General features: G+C 40.6%; 1 protein-coding gene across 1 annotated transcript in view; it reads right to left on the bottom strand.

The window, feature by feature from the left end:
* LOC111569704 (calsyntenin-2) overlaps positions 1 to 13,207 on the bottom strand; it is a 345,816-nt gene that overhangs the window by 35,600 nt on the left and 297,009 nt on the right. Inside the window, exon 10 of the mRNA XM_023272001.3 lies at positions 9,164 to 9,330. Coding sequence (XP_023127769.1) covers positions 9,164 to 9,330 — 167 coding nt within the window. The remainder of the gene's footprint in view (positions 1 to 9,163; positions 9,331 to 13,207) is intronic.

The following is a 13,207-nucleotide window of genomic DNA, read 5'->3' as shown; positions in this document are numbered from 1 at the left end:
AAATATTAAAGCAAAATCCATAGTAAAATTGCATTACTAGATTATTTTTGGCCACCTAGGGGCAGTACAACTGGTTATACTGTAAATGCAACACTTACATACAGTATCACCAGCTTGTGAACTTGTACCAGCTTGTTAGCAAACAGTAGCCAATTTACACATCCAGCAGATAAAGAACAACATTATGAATAATTTAATGTGATCCAGTGCAAGTCCAACAATTAAACCCAACTCATCACATATGTCCATTTGTTATGACTCCATGGTGTCACATTTGAATGCAGTGGGAATCCTTTTCAATCAACCAATCTTTATTGGTCATTGCACACTTTCATATACAACGAAATTTCATTTGAGCTGCCCTGCCAATGACAGCTCCGGCTGCTGCGCAGTGCTGCGCGCACCTTTCTTGAGGAAAAAAGAAAAAGGACAGCTGTTGGGATCTGGGTTGGGATAGCAGAGGGTAAACGAAAAAAAAAAAAGGCTCATTGTACCAAATGAAACCTCCAATGTTGGGAAATTAAATTTGAGAAGGACAGGGCAGTTCGATCAACTAAAAATCTGTAAACGTTAGACATTGATGCTATGAGTCCATTGTAAATGTTGTCAGTCAATATGTTATTGTCTTTTCAGGCAATGAGAAGTTTCCCTAGTAATGTGTTTAACCATCCTATTGTCCTTGGGGTCAGGGTGACCCCATTCTATGTTTATCATTCAAAAAATAATAGTTGACTTTTTTTGTTTGTTATTTCATGACTATTCCTAATCTGATGGGGACCACCGATTAAGCATAAAATTATGATGAGAAAATTTTGTCAATGTGCTGAACACATATTGCACACATTGGTGTTCCTCTGGGGTCCGTTTGACCCCAAGATGCTTTAGCTGTAAAACTTTGTGTGTGTGTGTAACCTAACATCCACACACCTGCAGGTGCACAGTTGATACTTTCAAGTTGATAGATAACAGGGGGGTGGGGAAAACAACTATTCCCATGAGAGCTGTGATACTTCTGGACATGTGGGAAACAACTTGACTTGTGAACTCCTGCCAAAATGAGGAAACCAATGTAGGCTTGCTAGTTGCCTACATCCAAGTCTTCCAACTACACATGCCTCCCCTCTAAAATTATCATCTCAAGTACAATATTTTCAATTGATGGTTTTGTTAAGAGATTGAATAATGACTTTATGTCTTAAACATGGCTGAATGTGTCTAGGACACACTCTTAGCAGCACATCTACCGTGTTGTTGAAGTGACAAGAGGGACCATAGCTTTTCAATTTTTGGTGCTAACGTGACACGGGGAGGGGCTTCTGTAATCCATAACCTAAAAGTCTTCAGACAAGGGATGTGATACAAACAAAAAATGAGGTGTCAAAAGAAACATTTTGCATGAAAAACAGCCTTATTAGTAATCTAGTGTTATGGATTGATATGAACATTTTTTTTTCCTTGAACAAAAACCAGGGCCGTTTCTCAATATGCATACTTGTTCGTACTTGTGTTCTCGCATATTCGTGAAATGTCGTCAGTCGAAGACAAGAGTGCTGTTCCGATTCAAAGAACGCATTTGACCGAGAACGCATGAAATACCCGGAAGTGTTCTTGCCCACATTTATCGAGACTGCATCGGACCAGACTTGTGTGGACTACAGGCGGCCAAATGACCCATAATGCATTCCGTGCCGACCAGCAGGAAAGGCCGAGGAGGAAACTTTCAGAGATAACAGACGTTTTTTTGGGGAATACTACTGTTAGTATGATACAAAATATAGTTTTCAGATTATTTCAGGCAAGAACGTAGTCATGTAAATGTAAAATATGTGGTCAATTTATCCAGATAAAGCCTGATTAAAAATTTACTCCAATGGTTTCAGAGATGTGAGGGTCCAGGTTAGACAGCTATGAGCAGCTGGTCAGCCTTACTGTAGCCGCCGAGAACAGCCTGATGTCGGCAAGACTTTTAGAAATCTGCCGCTGGCTCTGATGGTTCTATAGCGGTTAAACAGGGATTTAAGTAGTTTTACATTTATCTAATGGTCACACTTTAGCCTCATGGTTTATTTTTTATTGTTCAGAGAAAAATGGGCTTGAAAGAAGTTAAAGTTAATATTCATAACATAATATTGTTAATGTTTTACTCGATCGCTAACTGTGTTCTTCTGAATTACTGTTTTTTCTTCCTCACCTGTCATACAACTTTGTTCTATTCTTGTGACTGTTACTGTGCATTAAAAATAACATTCAAGAAATATTTTATTCCAGTGACATCTGAAGAAACCCAGATCCTCACTGACTGCTGGGAGACTCCACAGACAGAACATCAGCAGCTCCATCTTCAGCATCTGGACCAGGATGCTGTTCATGGAAACTGAAGGATAGAAAATGCTGAATTGTATTTAAGAATTTTGCATTAAATATTTTTCAACTGTGTTCAAAAAATGAATTGAATTGTTGAAGCCAGAAGTAAATGTTCCTCTAACATCAGAACTGTTTGATCAATCGCTGCTGATGTTTGAAAAGGTTTCTGTTTTATTACCTGACAGGCAGAAGAAGAGCTCACCTGTAGGAGCTCACCTGTATTCAGGTTCTGAGTACAGCAGTTGACATGAAATATTCTCTCATTAATCAGTGATGATGTTCAGCATACAGAAGTCCTGGTGATCACATTGAAGTGTAGTGATGTTTGTGTATCTGTCAGACTATAAACCTCTGGATGTTGGAGGACAAACAGCAGTTCTGGAATGTAGAATGTAGACTCATGTATTTTATTAATGTTAATAATAAAACTGTAAACCATCCATCCCTGTTTATGAGGTGTCCTCTTGAAAGTTTAATATTTTTTCAGCAATCAGTTTCTGAAAAGTTTTTGTGGATCCACTGATAGAACTAGAGACGGTTCAGTTCATCACAAGCTACATCTGTCAATAAATCAGCAGCTCTAAAACATTAAAAAAAAAGATTTATGACAATCTTACAAATCTGAATATATATACACAATAACTGTTTTAATATTAAAATGTGAACATGCAAGGCTGTGATATTACATCTGTTCCATTTCGTCATCAAGTATGCTGGTGTTCCAATTGCACTTTAGCCTCGATGCGTTCTTGCGTTCTCGCAAGTCCGTTCTCGCCAAGTATGCGAGTACGGACTTGCGTACTCAGAACTGAGAAACGGCCCGGGTCTCCGCTCACCCTGATCATCAGGTAGATCAGCTGCACCTGTGAAGTAGAGCTCAGGTGTGGACTGTTGGTGATCAGCCCGGCTGGGAGACGATATGAAGAGAGAGTTTTTGACACTTCTTTCAGATGGGGAGGGTGGTTCAGAAGGTTCAGCACCTTCAGCTGGCTTTCTTTGGGAATACTGAATTTGAGTGTCTGAATGAGAGAATCAACTTATTTTATGCTAGTGGCTACCCTTTTTTAAAAAAAAATTTACATGTAATTTTGAGTGTGCAGTTTTTGTTAGTTTCCCCATTTATGGCTTCAAATATCTTCTTGTGTTCTGAGAAGAGGAAACGTTACACTAGTGATGAGCATGATGGTTTTACAGGCTAAAGTTCTGTGTACCAGCTGGGAATATCTGGCCAACAGAAGACATTCACTACGGTCTCAACAATAAAAGCTTCAACAATGGCTCTGTGGTTCTTCTGAACAAGATACTTAACCCTCCTTTATCCTCCTATTATCGCTGGGGTCAATTTGACCCCGTTCAAAGTTTATCATTCCAAAAACAATACATTTTTTTATTAATTTTTTTTTTTCTCTTTATATTTCATGACTTTTCCTAATTTGATGGTGTGATGACCCTCCAGCTGGACACCAGGTGTCCCTTTTTGTGGTTTGAGTTATTAATAACTTAAACTACGTCTGTCTTTTTTAATAACTTAATTCTAAACTTTGTTTATGAAAAATATTTTTGTTTTTTAATAAAAATGTATATTCCTAAAAAAAAAACAACCATCAAAATTATACCATTTATCAGACCCAGAAATGATGAAAACAGAATGAATCTATGGACTTTCAGCTTTGAAGGTCCTTGAACTACTTAAGCTTATATTCCGTACAATGGGAAAACCAAACTAAATCCAGGCTTTAAATCATCAAAATCACTTTTTTCTATATGTCCCGTTTTAAAATTGTATGAATTTTAATAATTTGAAATTAAAATTATAAACATGCCTATTCATTGATTCAACTGTCAACTCTTAAGCTTACCCCTCCCAGCCCTGGGACCTCCGTCAGCTCAGTTCCACCTCACCTCATGCCTCCTTCTGTTGTCTCAGTTGTCTGTTAGCATACTGCTGTTACAATTGAATTTCCTATTAAAGGATCAATAAAGTATATATTCTAAATGGATGTACAGCAAGTGTGTACCCCATAGCAGTTGTTGGTAATGTAGAGTTGCTTATGGATAATAAAGTCAAACAAACTCTAATAAAAACTCTGTGTTATGCAGCTTTAATGTGTCATACAGTATAGGCTATAAAAACAATAACGCCTACATCTGATATTGACAAGAGATGAATTTGAGGTCAAGATGTTAAAATGGTGGTTTGGAAAATGCTATAAAGCCAATACCTTTTATCTTAAGTTCCAGACGGCCTTGTTTTCTATTCATTTCACTGTACAGTAGTATGAACAGTGGTTTGCAGAGACCTGAAACTTGTTTGAATCAGGTAATCCATCAAAGTGAACATCATGACTGTACTGCATTACCATGCAACAGCAATGTCACTTTGACTAAAACAAACAGATCTGATGTTCACTATGATGGATCACCTATTTTAATGTACTTTCTGGCTTTTACAAATGGATTTTCATACTGTGCTGAAGTAAATGCAAACCAGTGGCTGACAAGGAAGCAGGAAAGAGAATAGTAATGTGATAGTAATGGCAATATGGGTGTGCTTAACAGTCAATGGCCTAAAACATGGAGAAAACACTTGTATGGCTATTTATGTCAAAGGACTAGAAAATAGCTAGTGGAGTCTCCTCACAAGTATGGTTCAACAGAGGTGTGTGCTCTCCTGCAGGGTTTGATGGTAGGGATTTGAGGTCCTTATTTCTTTTAAAGAGGGTTTTAGTGTTCTCCTGCCAGAACTGCACTGAGTGTCTCCCATTTCCTGAAACTGGGTCTCAGCAGCAGGGTGACACTACTTCAGCACTCCATGGGGCTCTCCATACAGTTTGTTTCCCTGTCATTTCCCCCTTCACACTCTTTCCTTCTGTCAGTTTCTCGGTCTCAGTTCTCTGTCGCTATATTTTCTGTCTATCCACCTCTGCCTCACTCTGTCTTCCCCTCTCCGCCTGTTATTCTCCTCCGATTGTGCAGTGCCAGCCTTCCACCTGCTTGGCTAAATGCTGTCCTTAAGCCTCCTGTGGACTTAAGGGAGCCAGATGAGTGTGTGGTTAAGAAGAAAATGAAATGGCTCTCAAAAGATAAACTGCACTGGCCCTAGAGAGGTTGCCCTCCTCTTCTCTCCTGCATTTCCCACATCATCCCATCTTGTCTTCTCAAAAGCCTGGCAAGCATCTCTTTTCTGCACCACAGCACACACGCTCTATGGAGAGAGCAGCTGGAGTTTTGGGAAAGAGGGTAAAGCGTATAAGGAGCTGGGGGTGGGTGGTTATGGGGGCGGCTTTGAGTCTACACAAACCCCCATCCATCTTGTCTGCCCTCTATCTTCCACAGTACAGAGAGATGGATTAGCTGAGCCAGAGTTAGGGGGAGAGAACAAGAAGGTAGCAGAAGAGTTTCTAGAAAGCCAGCTGGTGATTTAGCGGTGGTGATTCAAAGAAATACTACTTTGCGTCAGCTGAGATCAAAAAGTGTTTTTGTGGGTGTGCACACATGACAGGAGAATATGTTGAATTTATACTCGGTGCAGTCTGGATTTTCCTTGCTGTTGGACTGCTACTGAATGAACTAAATTGAAAGAATTTGAAATATACTTGTTGCAGAGAGTTGAGAGGAGATGACAGATACCATTTGTATGTCTGCCAGCAGCTGGTTTTGTTGGCTCAGTATAACGCTTGGAAACAGGGGAAACTGTTATCCACACAATGTCCCAAAGCAACAAAATCTGCCTATCAGCACCATTAAAGCTTAATTAACACATGATGGCTCATTTGTTTAATTTGTACTGAAACTGAATAAATTCCAGTTGTGGTTTCATGAGGCACTGTTTATTTGGCCACACATAGCTAGTTCCTGGAGTGTCCTTGATTCCTTATGCGAAGCTAATCTGAATTTAATCATTAATTCATAATAACACATTAAAATTCACATCCAACACCTGTAAAGCGACATTATCATCCAACTGGTCTCATGCTTCTGAATTAATGTCCTATATTCATTCTTTTTTAGCTTTAATTTTGCTCTCTAAACTCTTTAGCTACTGTGTCTGATTCTGGAAGAAAGGGTCCTGTACCTGTACATGAGCAAGAACATTCCCTTGGAGTAGTGTTGCGTGGCTCGATCCAAACAAGTGGCAACCGTCAGAGTCAAAGAATGTCGCCAGTTTGGAAATGTCAAACTGCAGTTCCACAGATGTCCACTTGAGGATGGCTTCAAAAGCAGTTTGGTTCTCATAGATTACCATGTCAAAATGCCCAAATTTATAGCAGAAATACACATTCGAAGTCTGCTACCAAAATGGTTTTGGTCTCTATGGCTACTAGGGTGATGTTTTTGCATAACTCGCTCTATTCAGTAGCATCAAGGCTTAAAGTTATACATAGCTGAGGGCACTCACAGGTTATGCAACATGTGGGATCATGTCACAGGACAGTCCATGGTCTGCCTGAGCTCCACTAAACCTCCACCTCTTTGCCCGTTTTTGATGATTTAGGAGTTTGGCGAATTAAGGTTGACTTACATTTCCACAATGTTGTGTGTTAATTTAGCTTTCTGCATATGCATAGTATAGAATCATAGGTCTTTAACCAATAGCAAGGAGACATGCTTGCAAGCAGTCCTCCAACAATGCGTTCTTCCATGGCAGCGATGTTATGCTTACATCGAAGATTCCTCTCAGTACAACGAGCAATGCACATGTTTATACACGCTGTATTCGACTGCTGATGCAACAAGACTTGGTTTCACTGCACCGCACTCGACTATGAGTTGTCTGTTCTGCACCGGGGAAAAACAGATAAAAGAACCAATACCTACACAAAAACAAACAAGTAGCCTACATTTCTGGTTGTTTCAAATATTTCTGGTTGTGCCCTAAAGTGGCAGCACACAGCTTTGTTTAGACACGCATGTGTGAAGCTCTGTAGCACCAAAACACATTACCAACGCAGTAGCATGTTTGAGCCTTCAAACACTGCCAAGATAGTACTGGAGCCACGACACTGAGCTTCAGGACCGCTCTTCAGGAAACCCATTGGTGATGTCAGAGGACTTGTCCATCTTTTATACAATGAAACAGAACAGAGTATGAGGAGACTGTAAGGAGATATTTGGTGCTTTTGACAAAAGGTGTATTGAATTAGAATCATTCTCCATCTTTAAATGCTCTTCTCCATCCACCAGCAGCTGCTCACTCTTCTGTCCTCTAAATGGGTAGCATACTGTGTTTTTGAGCTCTTCCACCCAAAATATCTGGCTGATTCCAACATCAACCAGATGAGAGCAGTAAAAGTGAGGACAACAACAACAAAGGTGCAGACCAGACAGTTAAACAATGAACAAAAACTCACTATAAAGCTCTTTATATCTGGGAGCGCACATTTAGCCAAATTCTCTGGCTCCTATGTATTTTTTTTTTGCTAATTTCTGTGCCATGTATAAAGAAAATACTGGCTGACCGTAGCCCCAGTGTGTGCCTCTCACACAAAGCCGCTGGTTGCATCAGCAAGCCTGATAAACACCAGTGGAAAAAGGACATTGTACTGTAGAAAGATTTATTCCTCTGCAGTGGCAGTAGACACAACGCATGGGCCCACTGATAACTGTGCTGAATTCAGAGCTTAAAAAGATATTTAGGGCTGGGAACAGTAATGGTAACCATGATAAACAGCAGGGCTACGGCTGTGCAGCTACTGATGCTTTCCTATAGAAACACACACACACTGGTAGAGTGCTGCTAGCTGAGTTACAGCACAGCTACCCACACAGCAGCTCTCAAGGATTTGTAAATGTATTGTTAGTGACTGTCACAGCTTCATCTGACTCCCAGTTCTCCCAGTGGAGAAAGTCTGACAGCTGATCTTGACCGGTCTGTTTACCAGCTGTGTGCTCATGATACACTGCCCTCTGGTCAATCAGTGCCACCCTGACTGTCCTGACCACACACAAAGCCACACCTCCCACAGTCAATGCTCACTAATTCTTTTAGCTTGTAAATAAACTGGGGTATGTGAGTGGTATCAGTCCTCTCATTAAGATTGTTTTGATTGCCAGCAATCTTGTTTAAGGTGATAGTAGAATGGTGGCTAAGTTCCAGCCAAATGTGGTCAGCAAATGTTATAAAAGTTCTGAGTAAAAGTAAGGTACATGTTAAGGAAAATACAGGAAAATTGCTAAGTGGTGGTCGTGGAGTTTAAGTATGGAGTAGGGGCCATGTTTTGAAGATAATGGGGAAGGTAATAGCACCATTACGTACTGCTCTAGCATTTGCACAAAGAATTCTAGATTGTGAGAAAGAATCGGTATATGAGGATACACACTGACATGTTTGTGTCTACAAAGTCACAAGTTCATATGCATTATTTTTCCACGAGTGAAATAAGCAGTCGGCATCATGGCCGAGTATTTCCACCTTGAAACTGTAATATCCTGATAATTCTGTATCATTATGCTTCTTTAAAATAAGTCTCCAGTTTACAGAGTCACCATGACTGAAGCAGTTTAATACTACAACTTGCCATTGTGTAGCAAAGTAGCTTTACAGTGCTGGAGTTTTGTCAAGCTGAGCTGAATGGGGAAGGGTAATGAGAGACAGAGGCAGGAACTTTCTAGATCTTAGTGGTATATCTAAGCACTTTAAGGCAGGAAGGGATTGTTTTCATAGACAATCTTCCAAATATTCATCTTTCATACAGAAAGATAAGTTTTAGGAGTTTATTCATATATTTAAATTGCTCAAAATCATACCTTTTTTGACAACCTCCCGTGTCACTTGATGCATGTGTGTGTTGGTGTGTACCTTTATATTCTTATCCAGACTCTCGAGGGAGTTGATGTCAAGTCCCTCTTTGCAGGCCTGCAGACAGGAAATGACTTTCTGACTCTCAATTTTCCCTGGTCTGATGGTCAGTCCAGATAGGCTTCCCCGGAAGTACTGCGTGAACCTCGGCTTGGTCACCTCCCCACCTGCACAAGCAACCAAGCACACACACATACAGTAAAACAGTGCACTGAATGCCCTTCTTGAACTTAAAGCACACATTATCTGCAACTTTATGATAACACTTTACCTCATAGGCAGTCATAGGCAGTATTTTTCAAGTTTTGCAATAACCAAACTTGACAATGACACCTTTAAATGCAAAGAATAGAAACTATTTGAAGTAAACAGTACAAAGTCAATACTCTTTGTGCTGCATACAGTCATTTGGATGAACCAAAATTATTGCTTCTTTTTCTATGCAATCATTACAATAGGTCATTTCAAAAACCTCTGCGTTACGGTTAATTTACTGTAAATGACTGCTTTGTGGTCCCTTACTCATTACAGTATCATTGAACTAACAGTGACCTTGTCCAGCCTTTCATTATGAGTCCTAATGACCCAATAATGCTTATAATTGCCTCAAAGATGCATGCTTTGTGTCCCTATCATGTGATTAAGTGGCAGGTTGTTGCTGTAAAAGTGCAAATGCTACTCAGCTGGCACATCCAGGCTAAATAAAGGTAAGGAAAAAGTCAGCACATTTAAAGTCTGTCCTCTGAACTCCATAAAGGCCAATACCAGCAAGAGGAGTCTCCAAACCACTCATTAGCTGAAAGGTTACTAGCTCTGGGTATCAAAACTTCGCCTTTGCATTCCTTTCCTTTGTTTCATTTATCTCCTCTGCTGTTCTCTAATTCTGGCAGTAATCCACCAAAGCACTAAAAGTACGGTTCCTTCATCTAACACCATTTGTCTTAAAAATCCGAACTAGTTCATTCATCAACAGCATTTAGAGGATGAGATGGAGCAGTGACTGATGGCAAGGTCCATAACAACAAAACTGTCTTCCTCTCCCTATCAATTTATCTGACTAGCCTCTCAGCACACTTCTGACACTTCTGTGCTCCCGTACACCTGCTCCCAAGTGATTGTCGGAGGCAAGCAGCAAATATAGGCTTTTTTAATGTTCTTTTCAGGGTTATTTTTCAGTGTCTGAGTGTACAGTCATTACCAGAGGCCAACATGTCCACATATTATTGCATTGTCCGAATGCCTGCTGCTGTGTATTCAATCACTGAGTAGATACAGCGAAGTAGGGAAGTGGTCCAGTCATTTATTAGTCTTAAGTCCTGCTGCTGTAAACAGTAATCATAAGCATGGGAAGTAAAACAGAAGCACTCGATTGTGCTCAGATGTCAATGCAGTTTACGTCAGCATTGTAGGTACATTCTTTATAGATTCTAAATGGGATGGAAGAGCATAGTAGAAATGGAAAGTACTGTAGCTTCTCTAAACTGTCTTCTAACCTCTTAGCCAGCTAATGGCAGTTCACCCCTCAACGTTCAGTACATGCCTTTTTAAAAACATTTTTACCTGGCTGAGGTACCAACTCCAGTTGAAAAAAAAAAGACTCTGGGTCCTGGGTGTGATTCCAGATATAACAGATTTTATTAGGTCAAGTATCTCTTTGCTGCCAAGTGACTTGGACTGCCTCAAACTGTGCATATGGTGAACAGACTGTAGCAATCTTTCTACCTCTAGAGGCTCCTTGTACAATTTATATGTGGTGCAGCCAGTTCTGATATTTTTCCTCATCACTACAGTGGAACCAGTCTGCCTTACCTCTGGACACCACACAGCTCTGCTCAAGATTCAAAACGTTATCTCCCTTCAGTGGCTCAATACACTTTTTAACGAAAGGTGTGCCATGCTAGTTGACAAACTGTAAGGTCCTGCTGTGTAGCTGCTGCAGACAGGTGTCCATGGCACAGCCTCAGGGGTAATAAGTGGGCCCTGGAGGACCTGAGGGTGATCGATGTGGTGGAGGACAAGGCACTGACAGTGGCATTTATCTAAGTTGGTTGCTATGCTGCACCCCTGCCATGAAACCACATCATGTCTCAAAAGTGTTAGAAGTAAGATACAAATGTTTCACCACTTTATGCTCGACCTTCAGAACCTAAAAGTCTTATAATTACACAATAGTGTACAGTCCATCAGGTATAGCAGGACAAATCTTAGTAGACATCTGCATCGGCGCACCAGTGGACTGTCAAAATACAAAAAAAACTTAGTCTTAATACTGGTCCTTTCCTTTATGTAATCTACAGAACTTCTTTTTTTGTTTGACCCAGGCAATCCATTTGATGACTGAAGCACTAATATTTTATAGTAGTCAGAGTTGGGAGAACTCTTAATTCAAAACCATCAAAAGCTTGACTCTGGTTCCCCTCATTCCCTGCTAATGGTACAGGCACATCTATCACTGCCCTAAGTGATGTATCTAGGCCCTGAAAAGCTCAGTCAGCACAATGGGGACACAACTGACCACTACTGGAAACACTTTATAATGCCTTACTTTCCTGGTGTGAAAACGTGACAGAAATGGAATGCAGTGACTGCAGCCCTTCCAGTTAGAATCATCCCTGTGATTACTGACCTGCAGCTACATTGTGTACAATGACTAGTCAGATAGAGCTCCCTTATCACCCCTGGGGCAGACAACTGAGGCAACAGAGTCCCACCAGTAAATGTGATCTACCCAGGGGATCTCATCAACCCAGTGGCTTGTCATCTGGCTGTCTGCTCTCCCAGATGGAGCTGATGAAGCCTTTTTCTTGACTGGGTAGATGGAGATATGTGAACAGCTATAAAAATTCAAACGAGCTCTCCCTGTTAGTTGAACCTTTTTGTCAGCAGTCCGTCTTTGTTTCTCAATAAGTATTTTCACAGTCCATGAATTTAGGTCTACCCCCCTTAGCATGCTTGTGTGGTGCTTCAGACCCTCACGCACCTGCTCCCATGTTACTGTGAGAGGGCTGGAAAAGCAAGCAGGAAACAGACTTTTTGATGTTCTTTTCACATTTTTTCTTTTGTCTTCTTTTCGTTGTCTTGCCAAGAACTAACCATTCACCCAAACTGCAATTGCTTTGCCAATCTCAAGACAGATGCCTTTTTAGCTGCTGCTAAATCTTTTCAAAACCAAAAACACAACAGCAAAAAAAAAAATATATATCCAACCAAAAAAAGCTTGACAGTGTATTTTTAAATGTGAACTGCAAGCTGTAGACTGACTGAGCTTGCTATCTACAGGTCGAAAGTTAGCTTATCATTAAGTAACTACATGAGTTTGAAGGCAGTAACATGCAAAAGTCTTGTTCATGAATAGCAAATCCTACATGTGTCAAATACAAGGACTACTTCTATTCTGCAATACATGACCAATACTGGTTCTTTATTCCCATGTCTTCTTCAGGGTGAGGATTTAGATTTTTGTTTTCTCTTGGACATGGAGCGCTAAGGCCAAATCCTGTATTCAGAGTTTGCATGATGTAAATATCATCATCTGCCAAAGTCCACGAGGGTCCACATGGACTCCACTGTAGACATCCACAGGTGAAATTAAAGTTGTTGTTGCTGGACTTTGGAGGTGCTTTGGTTTGTATTTTCTATTTCATAGTGCTTGATACATCTGAGGAATAGTCAGTGACATGGTACTACAGCCCGATCTGTAACTATCCATCCATTATCTATATACTGCTTAATCCTTTGTAGGGTCACGGGGGGCTGGAGTCTATCACAGCTGACTTAGAACGAAGACAGGGGACACCCTGGACAGGTCACCAGTTTATCACAGAGCTACATATAGAGGCAAACAATCACACTCACTTTCACTCCTATGACAATTGAGAAGCACCAATTGACTTCAACAAGCCAGAGAACCTGGAGGAAACCTATGCATACCAGGGCCGTGCAGAGACCTTTGGATGGGCAGGTGCTCAAAGTTAAAAGGGGGCACATAGAACACGAATTTGAAACACCATACAGAAACATACCTTACAATATAACTGGCTGAAT

This window comes from Amphiprion ocellaris, chromosome 7, assembly GCF_022539595.1.
Source record: "Amphiprion ocellaris isolate individual 3 ecotype Okinawa chromosome 7, ASM2253959v1, whole genome shotgun sequence".
Classification (NCBI taxonomy): domain Eukaryota; kingdom Metazoa; phylum Chordata; class Actinopteri; family Pomacentridae; genus Amphiprion; species Amphiprion ocellaris.
Note: the sequence above shows the minus strand (reverse complement) of the source record. Positions and strands in the feature narration are given on the sequence as shown.